Genomic DNA, 22,323 nt, shown 5'->3' on the forward strand with positions numbered 1-22,323 from the left:
CATCACCCAAATCTTAGGATATTATCTCTAAGGAAAAATGTGACAGTTTTAAATCCAAGAGGCTAGAGGCCTGGGAACAGGCCATTGGTCCCAACGGGTTGACTACCAAGTCTCCCCAGAAGCCAATGGTTATTTCCTACACCCAGGCCATTTTATTTCTTATCCAACCATCCAGGCCCAAGGCTTCAACTGCTCCTTTTCTTCCCTTTCGCTTTTCCCTTGGATAACAACCCACTCTAGCATTCCACCCACTTTCACTGCAATAGAATCTCAATCACTTATCTGTCACCCCTTAATGGTAGCACCATGGCAACTACCCTCTTGGTTTGGATCACGGAACTGGGAAAAGGAACTTCATACCCGTTAGCCCACCTCTTCTCCCTACACCTTTCAGCTTGTCACCATAACCAGGGATTTTTCTTCCTCTGTGGGGAAAACATGTACATCTGCCCCACCAACTGGATAGGGACCTGTACTCTTATCTACCTATCACCCAATGTAGATGTGGCTCCAATAATCAGTCTTCACCTGTCCCTGTAACTCATCATATCTGACACAAAAGGGAAGTCCAGATAATCCCTCTCCTCATAACCCTCAGCATCACAGCAGGGATTGGAACTGGCAATATGGGGCTTAACCACTGCTCTATCTTACCTTGAAATCCTGTCTCAGGAACTATAAGAAAGCTCTGGATGCCTAGCAAGGGTCAAAACTGGGAAAACAAGATCCTCACCCTCAGGGTAACCTATCCTCCCTTTTCATATAACTAGTCAGGCAACTTAGACCCCCGATCTTTTCCTCCCTAAAGATAACATCTAGACCTCAGCTGTATTTCAGCTTCAGGCCCAGAAAAGAAGCAAAACCAGACAAATGATACTGTGGCAGCCGAAGCACCAGCTTTTACCTTCCAAGTCACTCAACAGGACCACTTTTGAGCCTTCACCAGCCAGTCTTTCAGAGAAATCAGGCTGCTCCAACCCCTTGCTCCAACCCTGAGGAATCTATACTGTGTTCCAGTCGCTGACAATCAAATCCATCCTCCTATGATCTCAATGCCCCCTCTCAGCAGGAAGTAATTATGGAAGATATGACCTTCATCCCTATTCCATAAAAAAAGGCTGGAATATTAGGTCTGATCAAATAATTGAATCAATACTCCCTCCCCTGGGAAATTGACCTTTAGGCCACTTCACAATGGACATTCCACTTGCTTAGACCACATTCCACTTGCTAAGACCATTAACTCTCCCTTCCAGACTTTCCCAGGATCCAGACCTGCAAAGAGAATTCTCCACCCAGAAAAAGCCCACCTAGAGTCCTTTAAAAACCTCTGACTCCCCATCTTTAGGTGTTGGCACCATTTGGGTACTCAGCCCATTTGGTATCCAGATAACCTAATAAATTTATAATCCCTTACTACTTTGGCCTCGTGCATTCCTCCTTCAGGGACCCTAACAGTAAGACAATATTAATTCTACTTATACTTAAACATCATTCAGTTCTGAGATCTATACTAGACAATCACACGCATATAATCTATGGTTGCCTGGGACAAGTGTGGGGGAAATACTAAATGGAAAAAGGGCATCAAGAAACTTTTTGGAGGAATACAGATGTTCTGTATCTTGATTATGGTGGTGATTAAACAAGTTTATACATTTGCAAAACTTATCAAACTATACAGTTAAGATGGGTATACTTTATTCTATACAAATTACACTTTAATAAAGGTAATTTTAAAAAAATTGTTTGCTGAACTAAATAATAATATTTAAGCATATATTATTATTAACCTGCAGAAATTTTTAAAAAATAGAAAGACAGTAAATATTTGTTGGCCTGACTTAAATTATTGATAAGTTCTATGGCTATTAAAACCCCATAAATTATTCTGCTGGAAGATAAAAGCACACATAACAACTGAAATGACAAATGCAGTTTTTGTATATACATCTATAGTTCTTTTGGGAAGAGACTAAATCAGGAAGACTTGAGTCAATAGTTTTAAGAAATACAAATAGATAATTCAGTAAGAAGTATTAATATACTTTCTCTTTTTCAATTCTTTGTAGAAATTTCTAGTATGTAAACTTAGTGATACCACTAGTTTTTAGCTTAAAAAAATCAACATAAACGTAAAAGTACTGTTGACTCTTGATTAAAACATTCATAAAAGATATTAGTGGCAAGATTAAATCAAAATAAGAGATGGTCTCTAAACCAATGTTTCACATACGATATTTTGGTGGAAAACAGACCTGAACACATTTCATGAAAGATGGGTATGGCATTAAACAAACCTAAGTAATAAGAGTTTGAATAATGTTAAATAAGTTTCTGTACTTTCTCACAGGTTTTAATGTGATAATGTGAACTGTGAATTCTCAAAAGAAGTTAATTAATGCAGTGTGTCCCAACATTATTTCAGTTAGGACTTGCTTAAGGTGTCACACTGTTATAGAACAATGGAAAGCTAGAAAAATTCTGGGACAAGTGGAATAGAGAAACTGATTCAGGAAAATAAAACAAAGCCAAAAAACTTTGCAGGCTGCTTGTCAGAACAAAGGGTTGGAGAAACCAAGATGGCGGCATAGGTTAATGCTGGAGATTGCTGCCTCGAACAACCACTTCAAAAAACAACTAAAAGAAGGAACGGACATCATCCAGAACCACAGGAAGGCTGGCTGAGTGGAAATTCTACAACTAGGAGGAAAGAGAATATCATACCCAGACTCAGAGGAGGCGCAGTGCTGAAGTAAAATACTAAGGTGTGGAGTGCGCGCGGAGCGGGCTGGCGGTGGAGGGTGCGGTTGTTGTTTTCAATCGGGAGGGAGTTTCAGACTCTGAGCTCCAGATCCGGGGAGTCTCTACGGACCCAGACTCAAATGGGAGAAGCAGGACTGTCTGGCTTCGGTCGGAACTCGAAGGCAGCTCTCTCTCCGAGGTTTGCAGCGGTTGCTAGGACTCCGTGAGGCAGAGCCCCTAGGGACGGAACTGAGAGCAGCCATAACTGCTTGCTCCGCCCACCCTGTAGATCCCTGGGGACCCGCCCTGCCCAAGCCCTGCACAGAGCCATTTGCCGGATAGCCTCAGGCAAACGCTAGATTAGCACCGCCCTAGAGATCCAGCACAGAAGCTCTCCCACTGCAGACACAGCTGACTCTCATAGCCAGTTAGCCTGGAGGTCAAATCACCCCCAGTATTGCTGACAACAATCAAGACTTAACTACAACAAGACTGCGCACAAAGACCACTAGGGGGTGCACCAAGAAAGCATAAAAAATGCGGAGACAAAGAAACAGGACAAAACTGTCAATGGAGGATATTGAGTTCAGAACCACACTTTTAAGGTCTCTCAAGAACTGTCTAGAAGCCACCGATAAATGTAGTGAGATCCTCAAGAAATCTAATGAGACCCTCGATGTTGTGATAAAGAACCAACTAGAAATTAAGCATACACTGACTGAAATAAAGAATATTATACAGACACCCAACAGCAGACCAGAGGAGCGCAAGAATCAAGTCAAAGATTCGAAATGCGAAGAAGCAAAAAACACCCAACTGGAAAAGCAAAATGAAAAAAGAATCCGAAAATACGAAGATAGTGTAAGGAGCCTCTGGGACAGCTTCAAGCGTACCAACATCAGAATTATAGGGATGCCAGAAAACGAGAGAGAGCAAGATATTGAAAACATATTTGAAGAAATCATGACAGAAAACTTCCCCCACCTGGTGAAAGAAATAGACTTACAGGTCCAGGAAGCGCAGAGAACCCCAAACAAAAGGAATCCAAAGAGGACCACACCAAGACACATCATAATTAAAATGCCAAGAGCAAAAGACAAGGAGAGAATCTTAAAAGCAGCAAGAGAAAGAAACTCAGTTACCTACAAGGGAATACCCATACAACTGTCAGCTGATTTCTCAACAGAAACTATTGAGGCCAGAAGGGAGTGGCAAGAAATATTCAAAGTGATGAATAGCAAGAACCTACAACCAAGATTACTTTATCCAGCAAAGCTATCATTCAGAACTGAAGGTCAGATAAAGAGCTTCACAGATAAGGAAAAGCTAAAGGAGTTCATCACCACCAAACCAGTATTATATGAAATGCTGAAAGGTATCCTTTAAGAAGAGGAAGAAGAAAAAGGTAAAGATACAAATTATGAACAATAAACATGCATCTATCAACAAGTGAATCTAAGAATCAAGTGAATAAATAATCTGGTGATCATAATAGAATTAGGGACATAGGCCAAAACCGGTTTGGCTCAGTGCATAGAGCGTCGGCCTGCGGACTGAAAGGTCTCAGGTTCGATTCCGGTCAAGGGCATGTACCTGGGTTGCGGGCACATCCCCAGTAGGAGGTGTGCAGGAGGCAGCTGATCGATGTTTCTCTCTCATCGATGTTTCTAACTCTCTATCTCTCTCCCTTCCTCTCTGTAAAAAATCAATAAAATATATTTAAAAAAAAAGAATTAGGGACATAGATAGGGAATGGACTAACTATTCTTGGTCGGGGAAAGGGGTGTGGGAGATGCGGGAAGAGACTGGACAAAAATCGTGCACCTATGGATGAGGACAGTGGGTGGGGAGTGAGGGCGGAGGGTGGGGCAGGAACTGGGAGGAGGGGAGTTATGGGGGGGAAAAAAGAGGAACAAATGCAATAATCTGAACAATAAAGATTTAATTAAAAAAATGAACAAAGGGTTAAAACTTCTCACAAAAGAATGCAGAAGATATGGAAGGAAAGGGAAAAGAGGACAAGGAATCTTAATTCAACTTCTCCTTAACCAGAGACTAGTTAGTGCAAATCATCCTGGAGCTGTTAAAACAGCAGGGAGGAGTGGGAAGTACAGTTTTATCTCATCCCAACTGTTTAAACAGAAAAGCCAGAGGTCTAGGGATTTAATTGCCAAGTGCTTCTCATAAATTGTAGAAAAGACATAACAAAGAAAAGGGGAGACCTTCAGAGTTAATCTGTATCAGGATAACTAGCAGATAATTTTTTTAAAAAAAATTATTGACAAGAAGGTATATAAGGCAGAAATCTCCCACCCGACTTCAGATTAGCTGTAAGCCCATCTGGGCTTCATAAGCCAGATGTAGAGATTTGCTTGCCTTGCTTAATAAATGTGCATGTTTTAATTTTTTAATAAATTCACATTAACACAACACAATTATTATCTGGATTCACTCGTTTGAATTCATTCCTATGAGCATGACAAGAATCAAGTGGGGACAGCCCTCTCCCTCTGGCTCAGGGGCTGTCCGATTAACACTTCTCTGGTGTCTGTGAGAGGGGCCTGTAACAACACTTCAGGAAACTCTGTTGCAGGACAAGAGCACAACCAAGTCAATTCAGGTTTCCCCTCCATATTTTATATTCATATCTTTGGAGAAGGTAATTATGCCTTTTATTTAAAATATCTCCCCTAAAAATCTAAAAGAGAATCTAAATTGTTAGTAAATTTTGATTTCTCAAGGGAAAATAAATATTGCTCAGATTTTCAGGCTTATAAGATAACTTGGGCAGTGGTTCTCAACCTTCCTAATGCCACGACCCTTTAATACAGTTCCTCATGTTGTGGTGACCCCAAACCATAAAATTATTTTGTTGCTACTTCATAACTGTAATTCTGCTACTGTTATGAATTGTAATGTAAATATCTGATATGCAGGATGTATTTTCATTGTTCGAGACCCACAGGTTGAGAACCGCTGATAGAGTATATGTAGGGCCAATTACCTAGCATAATTGATCCCACCTTTTAAAAATAATCAGCTACTAAAATCTGTGGGTAAAGTCAACCAATTATGAGTCCTTCCTTTAGTGTAAAGACACTTAGATTTAGTCCATCTCAAAATCACTATTTCTTAACTATAAAATACTGTAACATATAAAGTTGGACTACATGGAATCTATTAAATTTTTTAGGTCTAAAAAATTAGGTGAGGCAATACCACTATTCTATATGAGGTTTTCTCAAAAATTGTTAGGTTTTATGCTATTTTCCAACTTATTGCATTTAATATTTATTAAAGAGTTAAAGAGTATTTTTTAAAATTTAGCTTACATATTTTCAAAATCTTGTAGTATAAACTGTTTATACAACACCTTATATTTATCACTTAAAACTTTAAATATGAGCCCAGCTGGCATGGTTTATTGGTTGAGCATTGACTTCTGAACCAGGAGGTCATGGTTGGATTCCCAGTCAGGGCACATGCCTGGGTTGTGGGCTTCTCCCCAGTAGCGGGGGTTTGCAGGAGACAGCTGATAAATGATTCTTTCTCATCATTGATGTTTCTATCTCTCTCTTTCCTTTACTCTCTGAAATCAATAAAAATATATTTAAATAAAATTTTTAAATGTGAGATTCATTTTAAGAAGCAGATTTTTATATTCGTCTAATGTCTGAAGAATAACTCTATTTAAAAGACACCTATGTCTATGGACTGGGGAGAGAGGCACAATGGACCACAATTTAGTAAAGACTGAATACCTGAAAGCAAAGGATTATCATTCAACCAGAAGCAAAGTAGATTAACAAACCGTCTTTTCAATTGTTATTTTCAAAAGCAAAGGTTAGCTTTAACATTATGAGAGAACAATGTTCTAGTGGGCAAGTAGAAAGATGTTAATAATGACATCTAATAAGTATTCTTTAAGAAATTTTATTTCATTTTTTTAAATATATTTTATTGATTTTTTGCAGAGAGGAAGGGAGAGGGATAGAGAGTTAGAAACATCGATGAGAGAGAAACATCGATCAGCTGCCTCCTGCACACTCCCACTGGGGATGTGCCCGCAACCAAGGTATGTGCCCTTGACCAGAATCGAACCTGGGACCTTTGAGTCTGCAGGCCGATACTCTATCCACTGAGCCAAACTGATTAGGGCTTTAAGAAATTTTAATCATCAACAAATCAACAAACGAAAAGTGTTGGCGAGGATGTGGAGAAAAAGGAACCCTTGTGCATTGCTGGTGGGAATGCAGACTGGTGCAGCCACTGTGGAAAACAGTATGGAGTTTCCTCAAAAAGTTAAAAATGGAACTCCCATTTGACCCAGTAATCCCACTTCTAGGACTATATCCCAAGAAATCAGAAACACCAATCAGAAAGGATATATGTACCCCTATGTTCATAGCAGCACAATTTACAATAGCTAAGATTTGGAAACAACCTAAGTCATTGATGGCGAACCTCTGACACGCGAACTCATTTTTTTGGTTGATTTCTCTTTGTTAAATGGCATTTAAATATATAAATATATAAAATAAATATCAAAAATATAAGTCTTTGTTTTACTATGGTTGCAAATATCAAAAAATTTCTATATGTGACACGGCACAAGAGTTAAGTTAGGGTTTTTCAAAATGCTAACACGCCGAGCTCAAAAGGTTCACCATCACTGACCTAAGTGCACATCAGCAGATGAATGGATTAAAAGACTGTGGCACATCTACACAATGGAATACTACGCTACTATAAAAAAGAAGGAACTTATACCATTTGCAACAGCATGGATGGAAGTGGAGAGCATTATGCTAAATAAAATAAGCCAGTAGGAGAAAGATAAATCATGATCTCACTCATATGTGGGATATAATGATCAACATAATTTGATGAAGAAGAATAGATCCAGAGACAAATGGCAGGGGAAGGGGGGATTAGAGAGCAAACAAAGAACTTGTATGCATGCATATTAGCATAACAATGGACACAAACACTGGGGCGATGGGGGCTTGCCCGGGGTGGGAATGGCTGCAATAAAAAAATTATATATATGAAATTTTAATTACTTACCTGTAATGGACCCAAGATAGAACTTGTTGTATACATGAAAAAGAGCCGAAGATAACTCAGAACATTTGCAAATGCAAACAGCCCTTCTGCCACCAGTGTAGGATGAAATGCATCCCAGTCTTTCCGATCAGCAAAGTCATGAAACTAAGGAAGAAAAAGCCAAAGGTAAATAGCTCTCTCAATTTAGTAAAATAAAAACTTATTCCAATTATTGAAAAAAAAAACATTTTAATTATGTTTCCTTGTGGGAGGTCACTATGTTTTATAAATTTCTCTTCTTTTAATAGAAATAAGATTGTTTTAACAATAAAATATTTCTACACAGATGAGGCAATATCACTATTCTATATAAGGCTTTCCCAGAAATTGCTAGGTTTTAAGAAATTAAAGTTTTAAAAACTGTTATTAAACTTTTTATGAATAAATGTTTACTAGTTTTTCTTAAATTCCACAACACAAATTTTAAATACGTTTACATGTCAAATTATTACCTATCCTATTAAATTAACCTTGTCCCTTGAATTAGGGTTCTAGAATAAGCCATAGAAGTTCTCCTTTTTATATGCAAAGGAGTGCTTTGTTACCTAGACATAAAGTGGCCACATGCTCCAACCACCTGGGATAGTCAGATTATGTACCAGTTTTCCTGGCATAATTATTAACAGCATCCATCCCTTTTCATTTCAAACTGTTTAAAATGCTTGATTAATATATGATTTGGGCATCCCACTTCTAGAGCTAAAGAGACCAGTCTAATAAAACAATGACCCTCAACTCTTTATTGAACTGTATATCTATGTATAACCAATTTTTATTTTTTAGTAATCTCAAAATTCTGGTCACTGACCATATTTAACATATTCTTACTACTAATTACTTAAAAGAACAGAGTTTTTAATAAAGTAAAATGATGTTAGATAACCAGTTCACCTTGTATAGTTTATAAGTTAGTATAAAAACAAAAACCCACACATAAAAAAACCCAGAAAACAGAAAATCCTGTATCATTTAGTTCTTTAAATGTGACTCCTCAGAATCTAAACTCTTTAAACAAAGACAGTTAACATTGGAATGTGTAAAACACTATATAATTAATTTCATTCAGATAAACTTTTTATCTCTGGCAGATATAAAGATATCTAATGCTAATTAATTGAAGTAACTTTGTGTTTTCATTTTAAGTATATAAAGGTTAATGAGGTACATAAACCTAGCTCAGATATAAGGAATCAGCATTTGGTAGAAAGAAAATGCCTAGACAGACCTGGATTTAAATCCAGTCTTGCTTGGTTCCTTACTGTGTGGACTTGGATAAGTTACTTAATACTTCTGAGCTTCATTTTCCTTATTGGAAAAAAGGGGATACGGACAAAGAGTCTCAAAGAGTCCCTGTGAGGATAAAATGAGATAAGTATAAAGCAAGTATTAAACCATGGTGCCTGGCATTTAATAGATAACCAACATTCACAGGTAATTAAGATCGTTAAACTACTGGAGAGGAAGGAAGCAATGCGCACTATTCCCTTGCACGGGATAGCTTTAAAATGAAAACACATCAGATACAGATTTGAGCCAATGGAACTCAGACTTAGGTAGCTAAATATCTCAGGTTTCTCCTAAATAAATTTCACTTGTGTCTCCAATTGACATAGTTAATAGTCACCTTGTTGTGAGCAACCACTTTCAGGGCAAAGGTTGCCAAATAAAGGGAATTCATGACGAAACTGAGTTGATTACGAGATTCTTCTAAAAAGTCTTCTAACCCTTCATACCAGAGTCTTTTAATGTCTGACCAAATCATCCCTAAAAAAGAAAGAAAAAAAATCAAATAACGCTCTCTTACTTTCATGGAAAAATACTTTTAGGCTCAAAGTATTAAATAACATTTGCATCAGCTGTAGCCTCATTAAGAAGAAATAAAAAAAAAACCCTCTCAAAATTTGAAAGAAAATAATCTTAAGTTTCATATAATAATATCTTTCCCAGAGAGGGAGTAAAGTCAAACAAGCAGAAGAAAACAAATAAATTGATCACACACACACACAGACATCCCAAAGGCTCAGTTCTAGTTCCTTTCTCTATTCATACTCACTGCTACAGTGACCTCATCCAAATCTAGTCTAATGGCTTTCAATAACATGTGTCAGACTTTCAAATTTATCTCTCTAAACTCAACTTTATTTATATAATAATCAATAGCTCTAAACCTCTCTAAAATCCCACTTGTATAGACACTTAGCTGCTCTGTCTCCAAATGGATGTCCTACATGTCCAAACTGAACTCTTAATCTCTGACCCTAAATTCACTGCAGTTGAAGACCTCCCTATTTCATTGGATGGCAATTCCATGCTTCTAGTTGCTCCATCCAAATTAATCATTCTTGACTCATATTTCTTTTAAACCACACAATCAATATAGTAGCAAAACCTTTTGGTTCTACTTTCAAAATATACTTAGGATCGAACCCTTCTCACTACCATTTCAATTTCAAGCCACTGTCATCTATTGCTTGAATTACTTTAATAGCTTCCCTGGTTTCCCTTCTTTTATTCTGATCTCCCTAAAATCTATTCTCAACATAGCAACTAGAGTAATCCTTTTAAGATGCCAAGTGTTACTTTTCTCCTCAAAACCCTGTAGAAACTCCCAGAGGAGAAAGGATTAACTGCAGGTCAGAACTCTTTCTCCATGGGAACATAACCTCATGGTATCATCAATTATGAAAAAATACCAGGTTAAGAAAAATAAGGACAGCCGTGTTCAACATTGTAACAATAACCACTCACTGGAAACTGCCTGTGGACCAGGCTGACTGTGAGTGAACTCAGAGACCCTGCAGGCACACACAGCAAGAAGAAAAGACATGCTGAAAAACAGGCCTCAGCTCCTATGTGTATAATGTCTCTCCTAACGCAGGTGTGTGCCAAGGTACACTCTTGGGCTTTATAAGACATTAGAGGCCTGGTGTATGAATTTGTGCATGGGTGGGGTCTGGCCGGCCTGCCCTCATCTGGGTTGGGTGGGCTGGGCCGGCCAGGGGGATGGAACATGGAAGGTTGGCCGGCGGGCTTCAACCCCAATTGGGGTGGGGGAGCTGATCCGGGGCGGTTGGCCTGGCAGCTCCACCTTGGTCGAACTCCCAGTCAAACTCCCAGTAGAGGGGACAATTTGTATATTAGTCTTTTATTATATAGGATAGTTCCTGCTAGATTTGAGGCCTTTCTAGCTGGTGTAGCTCACACCCACCCATATGGCCTCATCTCATAAAACTGAGTGTACCCACTATGGGGTTTTGAAGCAGCCCCAACCTTTTATAAGAACTGCCAATAAAGACCTATTTGAAGCTGTCATGTGGTCTGCTGTACTTTCTGTATCTTTCTACAAAGCTCAATACAGCTGGTACCTATTGGGTCCTGTGAGTGAGAATGAGGTTGGGAACCCAAATCACTGCTACTGATTGTGCAGAGTGGGCAGTGCATCTTCCCTTATATCTCATTTTACTTGGAGTCAAAACCAAATGCCTTACAATGGTCCACAGAATTACACTATCTCCTCTCCTATTGATCTTTCCTTCCATCACTCTGGTCACACTGGCTTCCTTGATTCCTTGCTGTTTTTTGACTCCTGCCTTCAGGCCTTTACACTCTCACTTCCCTTGGTTGGAAGTTACTCACCCTGATATCATCTGGCTAACACCCTCACTTCATGTTTTTACCTACCACCTACTCTTATTGACCTATTTAAAACTGCAAACCCCATGCTCCCCACTCCCAATCCCCCAACTATGCTCTCTTTCTTTTTCCTTAGTACTTATCATTTTTAAACATTGGATATAGTTTACTTAGTATGTCTATTATTAACTATCTTCCCCTCATTTTGGGTGAGCTCTTCAAGGGTAAGAATCCTAAATGTAAATGTCCTGAGTAGTGCCTGACACATGTGGGTACTCAAAAAAAAAATTGCTAAATGAATAAATACACACAGATAAAAACAAACAAAACTATGAAGAGCCAGAGGTTTCTTCATGGATATGTACATATATATACTAGAGGCTCAGTGCATGAAATTTGTGCACCCGGGGGGGGGGAGGGGTCCCTCAGCCCAGCCTGCACCCTCTCATAGTCCAGGAGCCCTCAGGTGATGTCCTACTGCTGCAGAGGTGGGAGAGGCTCCTGCCACTGTTGCTGCACTCACCAGCTGTGAGCCTTGCTTCTGGCTGAGTGGCGCTCCTTCTGTGGGAGTGCACTGACCACCCTGAGGCAGCGCCTGTGTTAAGCGTTAGCCCCCGGGTGGTCAGTGCATGTCATAGCGACTGGTCCTTCCTCCATTTCAGGGGTCCTCAAACTTTTTAAACAGGGGGCCAGTTCACTGTCCCTCAGACCGTTGGAGGGTCGGACTATAGTTTAAAAAAAACTATGAACAAATTCCTATGCACACTGCACATATCTTATTTTGAAGTAAAAAAACAAAACGGGAACAAATACAATATTTGTATTTGCATGTGGCCCACGGGCCATAGTTTGAGGACCCCTGCTCCATTTTGGTCAATTTGCATATTAGCCTTTTATTATATAGGATATATTCCTGGGAAAAGAATAATATAATCCAGGATCATTTTATAATACATTCCTTCATTAAGATATTTTTAAAGATTATGAAATAAAAAAATACTAGAGTGTTGCAACATAACATATGGCTGAATATCAAGTTAAGTCAATCAGAATCATTCTCTGGCTTACCAGAAGGTAGAATAGTTCCCCTGAGAAACACATGAAGCATTCTTGAAAAAAACTGTTTATAACATCTTAATTCTACAGTATCCATATTTTATGTAGGAAAAAAATTACAAATATTTGCAGATCTGGGAAGAAAAACACTTTTAAAAATTCCACTTGGTCCTTGGCTGGTGTGGCACAGTTGGTTGGATGTCATCCCGTGCACCAAAAACTTGCTGGTTCAATTCCTGGTCAGGGCACATACCCGAGTTGTGGGTTCAATCCCTGGTAGGCAGTATGCAGGAAGCAGCCAATCAATGTTTCACTCTCACATTGATATTTTTCTCTCTCTAAAAATAAATTTAAAAAATCTTAAAATTCCACTTGGATGAGCTTCTATTTAAAATCAAGAGATAAGGGGGAGGGATAACGGGGGATAAAAACATCCTATATAATAAAAGCCTAATATGCTAAGTGTCTGGTGGTCCAGTCGGCCATTCAACTAATCAAAGCATAATATGATCATGAAATGTAAGGCCACTCAACCGCTCACTATGACGTGCACTGACCACCAGGGGGCAGTCGACCAGTAGCTATGATGTGCACTGACCACCAGGGAGAAGACGCTCTGACCAGTAGTTTAGCTTGCTGCTGGGTCCGGCTGACCAGGACTGAGCGAGATGGGCCGGAAACACCCTGGAGCCCTCCCGTGGTCCTTCCCCAGCTGGCCAACTTCCCATGTCCCTCTCCAGCCCTGTTTGTGCACCAGAGGGGTCCCTCAGCCTTGCTTGCGCCCTCTCACAATCTGGGACCCCTTGGGGGATGTCAGAGAGCTGGTTTCGACTCGATGGCGGTGGAACAACCAGTTGCTATGATGCGCACTGACCACCAGGGGAAAGGCGCTCAATTCAGGAGCTTCCCCCTGGTGGTCAGTGTGCTCCCACAGGGGGAGCACCGCTCAGCCAGAAGTCGGGGATGAGACAGGAAGCCTCAGTGGCAACACTAAGGATGTCTGACTGCTGGCTTAGGACCACTCCCCACCTAAGCCATCAGTTGGACATCCCCGGGGGCTCCCGGACTGTGAGAGGGTGCAGGCCAGGCTGAGGGACCCCCCGCCCCAAGAGCACAAATTTCATGTACCAAACCTCTAGTAAAATATAATGGACAGCTAAACTATCTGAAATAGTCTACATTTTATGAACTCAAACACTGTGACACTAAAACACTAAGCAAAAAAAAAAAAAAAAAAAAAGCTTACAGAAATAAGTAAAATTGCATCCTGAAAATGCAATGTTATACCTTAGGGCAGTATGGCAAACTATGACATGCGTGTCAGAGGTGACATGCAAACTCATTTTTTGGGTTGATTTTTCTTTGTTAAATGGCATTTAAATATATAAAATAAATATCAAAAATGTAAATCTTTGTTTTACTATGGTTGCAAATATCAAAAAATTTCTATATGTGACACGGCACCAGAGTTAAGTTAGGGTTTTCAAAATGCTGACACGCCGAGCTCAAAAGGTTCGCCATCACTGCCTTAGGGGAACCCTTGACGAAAATTAGAGCATGAATTGGAAAAGATTTTTGATGAAAAAAAGGCAGACATTAAAGAATATTAAGTACCACCATCAGGTAGTTTCCCACCTCCTGTGCAACATCCCACAATAAAAATGTGACCCATACACTGGACATATTTCATGCTTCTAAACTGGACTGGAAGAACAAAGTAATTTTAAGCTACAGGGTGTCCCCCCAAAATGTATATACACTTTAACAGCTGATAGCTTAATTTTGAAAATGAAATGTATTTTAATAAACACTGACTTTATAATTATTCAAAGTGTATATATACATTTTTTTGGACTTTATATTATAAGCAATGCAATCACTACATAATCAACATACCATATTTAGGGTCCTTCTTGTTTTGCTTTTTAGAATCAGTAACTAACATTAGTAAATTGCAATCTCATCATTTGGGGATTCCTCAAGGCTTGCTCCTAGGTCCTCTCTTCTTCTAATTTTATACTTTCTCCAGTGTCACATCCATGACCAATTTATTCACAGATAGCTGACTCAAGCTTTTACACTTCCTCATGAGCTTCAGACTAAGATATCTAATTGTCTGCCTGACATCTCTTTGGGATATCTTGAAGCCTTTTCAATTTCAACCTATCCAAAACAACAAATCTCCAAACCTAGTACTGTTTCAAAATACCTATGTTGTTTAATAATCTTCCACTCCCTCATCCCCTACAGACTATGTATTTCCATGTCCTATTAGCTTTACTTTGTAAATACCTTTCACACCTATTTCATTCTCTCCTTTTCTATCACAACCACCCTAAATCCAAGGTACCATCAGCTTACACTGGAGTACCACAAAAGCCTCCTATTGGTGTCCCTCCACCTACGCTTGCCACAACCCCATCCTCCCAAGCCTTTCTCCAAACTGCAGCCAGATGACCTTTCAAAAGGTAAATCTAATCATGCCGCTCACCTACTGAAAAACTGCAATGGTTTTCCATTGTTCTTAGTATAGCAAAAATTACTTAACATGATCTAGAGCACACTCATGTGTATAGCTTCACCTTGAATCCACATTCCCTGCTCCAGCTTTATTCAGTAGCTCCTTTGTACCATTCTTCCTCTTGCCAGGAGGCCTCTGAATTTAACTACTGTATCAGCCTAAAGTATGCTTCTCTCCCAGTGCTCCTAACTGACTCCTGTTTATCCTTTAGATACTAGCTCATTTAGCACTTCCTCAAGACAGCCCTCCCAATCTAACTAGGTAAAATGCCCTTATAATACACTTGCTCTCCTAGCTCCATGACCTTTACTTAGTAGCACTTAACTCATTTGAAATTTTTAATTTGTATTTGTGATTCTCAAATTATTCTGTTTAGGTTGTTTTGTTTGTTTTTACCTTAATTAGACTATAAGCTCCATGAATGTTGGGCCATATCTGTTTCTGTCTGTGCTTGGACAAAGTAGGTATATACACATTTTAAAAATATAGTTTTATAGTAGGTGTTCTAACAGTAAAAAATTTAGTGACATAGACACAGACAACAGTGGGGTGATGGCCAGCAGGAAGAGGGGGCCGGGGCTGGGTAGAGGTGGGCAAAAGGGGGTAAAAATAGGGGATCTGTAATAGTGTCAACAATAAAAATAAAGTAAAAAATTAAGTGAAAGGATACCATTAATATTCTTTGCATTCACCAATATATTTCCCTTTTTTTCCCACCTTAATTTTTAACCCTACCTTTTTCTGGAGTGCTAAGGAAACAAACAGAATACAAATGTACAAAAGTCAGTCATCATGAGTCAAAACTCCCTGTACTCATTGCATGAATTATATTGAGCCAAGGAGTACCTTAGACAAGCAGGCAAATGATTTCACACATTCAGATTATAGATTTAAGAAAGTTCAGAGTGATCAAATTATGTAACAGGCTTGGAAGACATCCTTAGCAAGGTTTATTGTGATCTAAATGTTTTAAAGCAGAAGCTGTGCTGAGAAAAGTAAAATAATCCCAGGAATTTTACTGGCTTACCTCACATTTCACTGCTCTACTGAGGCAGAATATGGCTAGAAAATTAATCATATTGTATGTGTGCAATAATGTTATTGAAACTGCCAGTATGATTAAAAAGGGGTAGTTATAGTTTTACCCTTATGAAATTCAGTAATAGCAGCATATTTATGTTATATAAAGAGTGGAATTACTGAATTCAATCAATTTTTACTCACTGCTAGGAAATATAACTTTGATTTTATTCTTGTACAGATTTGGGTAAACTGAATCTTATTATAAAACAAAATATTCTTTCTTTCTCACTACCATTTAAACAATATGCTATAAATGAATAATATAAAATTTCCTTTCTTCATGACTAAGATATACACAACAATCTTTCATAAATAGTTTAAATGAATAGAGAAAGAAAGAGTTTCTTAGAGATTAGTTTCAGCCCAACATTTTTCAATCTATCCAAATAACTATACACAAATTTCACATTGAAGAAATCTATAACAATTCAATTTGGAACTATATATGCCAAAGTACAGTAGGTCCTTGGGTTACGTTGGAGATCCGTTCCTACGGTGCAATGTAATGTGATTTTCGCTGTAAGTCGGAACCCACCTACATAAGCACCTACGTCACTCACATGGAGCACATACACAGCAGTAATGAAATGAAACCGTAATGAAATGAAAAAAAAATGTAAAAGAAAGATAGCAATTCTTGACCTATACTTGTGGTAAATAAATACTAAAAACCATAAAGCACATATGTACATATGTCGAAATGACGAACATTTTTTTTAATAAATAAACTAGAAGTCTGGTGCACAAAAATTTGTGTACTGGTGGGGGAGGGAGGGTGTCCCTCAGCTCAACCTGTGCCCTCTCACAGTCTGGGACCCCTCAGGAGATAACCACTTACTGGCTTAGGCCCGCTCCCCTGGTGGCAAATGGCACGCCCGATCCCACGGTGCCTGCCCTGTCTCCCCCGGTCGCAGATGACAGGCCCGGATCCCGTGCTGGGTCGGGCGGCGGCTCAGGATTGCGCTGCCGCCCGCCCCACCCGCCCCGCACACGGCAGGCCCAGATCCCGTGCTGAGGTGGGCCTGCCACCCACCCGGGCGGGGCAGCGCAGCGGGATCTGCCTGCAGTATGCAAATTTAACATCCATCTTTGTTGGGTTAATTTGCATACTCTTCTGATAGGCTGATGAGCATAGCGAAGGTATGGTCAATTAGCATCTTTGTCATTTATTAGTGTAGATGGGAGATGGCAACGTAACCACGAAACGATGTACGTCAAGTCCAACGTAACCTGAGGCCTGTCTGTATAAATTTCTAGTATTTCCTAAATTAAAACATATCGTTTTAGAAAAAAGAACAGAAACAAAGGAAACAGGAAATATTAACAAAAATAAATTATTGTCTTTGATCTAAAGTTCAGATGTGTATTATTTTAACTTTATGTACCTAATGTTATTTTAAAATAGCTTTCATTTTTCAATTACAGCTGCCATACAATATTTCATTAGTTTTAGTTGTACACATAATGATTAGACAAATAACTTAGGAAATGGATCACTTTTATAAGTCTAGTAGCTATCTGGCACCATACATAGTTATTCTAGTACTAGAGGCCCAATGCACGAAATTTGTTCAAGAGTAGGCCTTCGCAGCCACAGCGGACTGCCTCGATCCCTCCCTCGCAGCGGGGTGGCTGCCTCAACCCCTTGCGGCCACAGCAGCTGCTTTGATCCTGCAGCTGCAGCCTGGCTTCATCCGGAGGTCATCTGGAAGGACGTCCAAATGGCCATTTGGTTGATTTTCATATTATGCTTTTATTATTAGACTAGAGACCTGACGCACAAAATTCGTGCACGGGTACCGTCCCTAGGTGTGGCCTGCAATCAGGGCCATCTTCCCCAGCTGCCCGCATCTGCCCCCCCCCCCAGCTACCCACCCATTTCTGATTCCGGGTTCGCCATCGGGTGATTGGTGCCTGATGGCCAGGGGAAGGGACCGAGAGGTCGGCTGTTCCCGCCCGCTCACTGGCTCCACCCCCATCGCGGGTGGCCATCAGGCGATCAGAGCCTGCCGGCTGGGGAAAGGGACCAAGAGGTGGTCAGTGCGCCTCATAGTGACTGGTCCAGCAGTCTTTCTGCCATTAGGGTCAATTTGCATACTACCCTTTTATTATATAGGATAGAGGCTGGGTACACGGGTGGGGGCCAGCTGGCCTGCCCTGAAGGGGGCCCTGGATCAGGGTGCGGGGTCCCCATTGGGTGGGGTGGGGCTGGCTGGGACAAGAGGCCGTGGGGTTTGCAGGCCGGCCCTGCCCCCAATCAGGGTGGATGTCCCCACTGGGGGTGGGGCTGGCCTGGGTGAGGGGCCGCAGCAGTTTGCAGGCCAGCCACGCCCCCAGCTTTGTCAGGAAGTACATCCGGAATGATGTCCAGAAGATGTCCGGTCTATCCAGTCTAATTAGCATATTAATCTTTTATTAGTATAGACTAGTGGCCTGGTGCATGAAATTCATGCACACTAAAAGGAAATTAGAGAAAATATTTAATTATTGCTATTTGCCCTTTCTCTATAATAGTAGTGTCATAAATGAAAGAAAATTAGTAAAATATATATGAAAATCTTCCTCCTGTCAGAGTCTGGGGCACACTCCCTGCCCACCCGTGTGCACCTCGAAAGCACAAGAGTCTCAGACACAGCTGGCCCCACCCCTGTTGCGTGAGATTCAGACCCAACAGGCCCCACCCCCATAAAGCCCTGCTGGGCAGGGGGATGCAGCCTCAGGTCCCCCATCAAGCCCCGCCGGGTGGGGGGCGCAGCCTCAGGGTCCCCGTCAAGCCCTGCCGGGAGTGGGGCACAGCCTCAGGTCCCCTGGCACACCCTCAGATCCTCTGGCCAAGCATCAGGGCAAGGGGTGCAGCCTGGGGTCCCCCATCAAGCCCCGCCAGGCAGAGGACGTGGCCTCAGGTACCCCACCCCGGCCTGGTGCCACACAGCCTCAGGTCCCTGCTGATCACTCATTATGGCTCGTTATGGCAATCCTGCCTCCACTATGAGCACAGCCATCTTGTGTTACAGGAACCCTGCCTCTGCTGTGCGTGCAGCCATCTTGTGACGGCATGATGGAGTGAGGGTCAATTTGCATATTACCTCTTTATTATATAAGACTAGTAGCCCGGTGCACGAAATTCATGCACTGGAGTGGGGGAGGGGAAGGGCCCCTCAGCCTGGCCTTCACCCTCTCCAATCTGAGACCCCTCAGGGAATATCCAACTACCTGTTTGTGTCCACACTTTTAACAGATAACAGCTCCGTTGTTTCTTTCTTATGCTTAAAACCACTGGAATTAGTAGGTATTCAAAGTGTGTATACATTTTGGGGGGACACCCTGTATATCTCTAGTCAGCGGTGAAAGAAACCAACAGCAGATTTGGAACCCCCAGACAGGGAACCTCGCTCACTCCCCATGTCTCCCCACTTCACTTTCCACCTTCGTGGGCAGCAGAAGAATCAACGTTTTCTCTCATTAAAACAGAAAAGCATGTCCTGTCACCCGCTGCATGGCAGGAGTGCGCTAGGTCCCAAGCAAGCGAGGCTCAGTCAGGGCAGCCTTCACTCATGGGTGCTGGCATCCAAAGTGCACATTCCTCCTCTATAGTCGCCCTGACTATCCCACTGTTTCCCTGAGAGGACGGAATTCCTCTCCACCTCTGGATTCTTGATCTTGAATGCTGACCGAAGGCACCTCAGCGAGGGCCACCCGCATCCACCAGGTGTGTCTGTCTGCACCTGCTCCTGCCTTAGCACCTGCATTAACCCCTTAGAGGTGATCTCGTAGCTGCACTGGTCTCTGTGGGAACAGGGCATCACCACTCCGCCCTCTCACTGTCATCTCACAGGCGCCCACCCTCAGCACCCAGAACACCCTGACACTCTCCAAAGGACATGAGCGCATCAGAGGGGATGTGTGCACATCCTGTGGGGGTGTTAGGCATGCTGGGTTGATGGAAGTACGCTGGAGAGGTGGGGGGAACTTGTGCACGCCTTGGTTTGCAACTGTTGCAGGCATGGGAGAGTGACAGTGTGCTGGGGGATGTTCGCACGCCAGGGGGGGATGTGCACACCAGAGGCCTCTGGCTTTGCAGATCCACAAACCCCCGTGGTGCGGCCAGGAGGAGGACATCAGTCTGGCCCGCCATGGTGTCTTTCCCTGTGATCCTGCACCTTCTGGGCCAGGAGGCAGATCTTGCACAGCCACTCCTGGGCGCTGATGGCCTGCAGGTGCTACTTCAGCTCAGCTTGCAGGCTCTGCTTGGCGCGCTCACAGCTGTCACCACCACCATGTGGGGAGTAGAGGCTGCCCTCTGCCGGCCTGCCTCCCCTGTCCAGAGGCTCTCTGTGCTGCTCACCTGCCCAGAGTGACTGGGGCTGGGCGGAAGCCAGGCGTCCTGGCCTGCCCAACCCCGGCCAATCCGCCCCTGTGCGAGCTGCTGCCCCGCCGGGAAGGATCACGGATCCAGGTCCCGGGACCGCGGACAGCCTCAAGTGCTGCCCCCCACCTGGCAGGGTCACAGATCCGTGTCTTGGTCCCGTGGACAGCCTCAAGTGCTGCCCCCTGCCTGCCAGGAGATGGATCCGGGTCCCAGACCGCCGACAGCCTCAAGCACTGCCCCCCTCCTGCCAGGTCACGGATCCGGGTCTGGACCGCCGACAGCCTCAAGAACTGCCCCCCGCCCGGCAGAGTCACAGATCCGGGTTCGGGACTACGGACAGCCTCCCACAGTGCCCCCCGCCCGCCAGGTCACAGATCCGGGTCCAGACCGCAGACAGCCTCAAGCACTGCCCCCCGCCCGGCAGGGTCACAGATCCTGGTCCCGGACTGCGAACAGCCTCAAGCACTGCCCTCCACCCCGCAGGGTCACAGATCCAGTCCCAGACTGCGGACAGCCTTGCCCGCTGCCACCCGCCTTCAGTATGCAAATTAGCTGCCATCTTGTTGCTTCAGGGTGGGGGTCCCCACTGGGGTGCCTGGCCAGTCTGGGTGAGGGGATGATGGCTGTTTTCAGGCTGGCAGGCAACTGAAGCTCCCAACTTCTCCTTTTTTTTCTTTGGAGAATGATTAACAATGATTTTTTTTTGCATTTCTTATGGTTTCGGCCTCATATACAGTATATAAATACATATTGTGGCATATTTATGCATTTTAGTTCTCTATTATATGTTTTGAAACTTTATTTGCTATTTTTTCATATTACTTCATATTATTATTTTAACAATTTCTTGGTGATTTCTTCCTCAGTACTTCAACTGTCCTTTCATTCCTGAATAGTTCACTTTTTGAATAATAAAAATTATATGTCACAGGGGGTGGGGAGCATCAGGATTTTAGAGATGCTTAGGTGGGGCATGGCCAAAAAAACCTTGGGAATCACTGTTGCAGGGCCTTGCTGTTCATTCCTTTGAATATTTTGTGCCATTTCCTTCTGACCTGGAAGCTTCTGTTGAGATATCAGCTGACAATCTTATGGGAGCGCCCTTGTAGGTAACTAACTGCTTTTCTCTTGATGATTTTAAGATTCTTTGCCTCTAACCTTTTGCATTTCAATTATAATGTATCTTAGTGTGGGCCTCTTTGGGTTCATCTTCTTTGGGACTCTCTGCATTTCCTAGACTTGAATGCTATTTCATACACCAGGTTAGGAGAGATTACTGTCATTATTTCTTCAAGTAGGTTTTCAATTACTTTCTCTTTCTTTCTTCTCCTTCTGGTACCCTTCTGATGTGCATGTTGGTATGCCTAATGCTGTCCCAGAGGCCCCTTAAACTATCCTCATTTTTTTTTGGGGGGGGGGATACTTTTTGCTGTTCTGATTGGGTGTCTTCTGTTACCCTACTAGTATCTTCCAAATTGCTGAATCGATCCTCTGCTTCCTCTAATCTAGTTGATACCCTGTTATGTATTCATCATTTTAATTGCTGTATTCTTCATTTGACTGATTTTTTTTATGTTTCCTATCTCCATTTTATTGTTGAAATTCTGAGTTCAACTACTCTTTCCCTAAGCTCATTGAGCATTCTTATAACCAGTGTTTTGAATTCTGCATCTAGTAGGTTGCTTATCTCCATTTTGTTAGTTGTGTTTTTAAAGTTTTGTTCTGTTCTTTCATCTGGAACATGTTTCTTTGTCTCCTCATTCTGGCTGCCACCCTGTGTTTGGTTTTATGCATTAAGTAGAGCTGCTAT

General features: G+C 42.1%; 1 protein-coding gene across 1 annotated transcript in view; it reads right to left on the reverse strand.

Annotated features, from left to right (window-relative positions):
* Window positions 1–22,323, reverse strand: part of TRPC1 (transient receptor potential cation channel subfamily C member 1) — a 190,229-nt gene that overhangs the window by 46,983 nt on the left and 120,923 nt on the right. The window contains exons 6-7 of the mRNA XM_081086149.1: window positions 9,476–9,615; window positions 7,813–7,956 (exon numbers count right to left, since the gene is read on the reverse strand). Coding sequence (XP_080942275.1) covers window positions 7,813–7,956; window positions 9,476–9,615 — 284 coding nt within the window. The remainder of the gene's footprint in view (window positions 1–7,812; window positions 7,957–9,475; window positions 9,616–22,323) is intronic.

This window comes from Myotis nattereri, assembly GCF_964212035.1.
Source record: "Myotis nattereri genome assembly, chromosome: 3".
Classification (NCBI taxonomy): domain Eukaryota; kingdom Metazoa; phylum Chordata; class Mammalia; order Chiroptera; family Vespertilionidae; genus Myotis; species Myotis nattereri.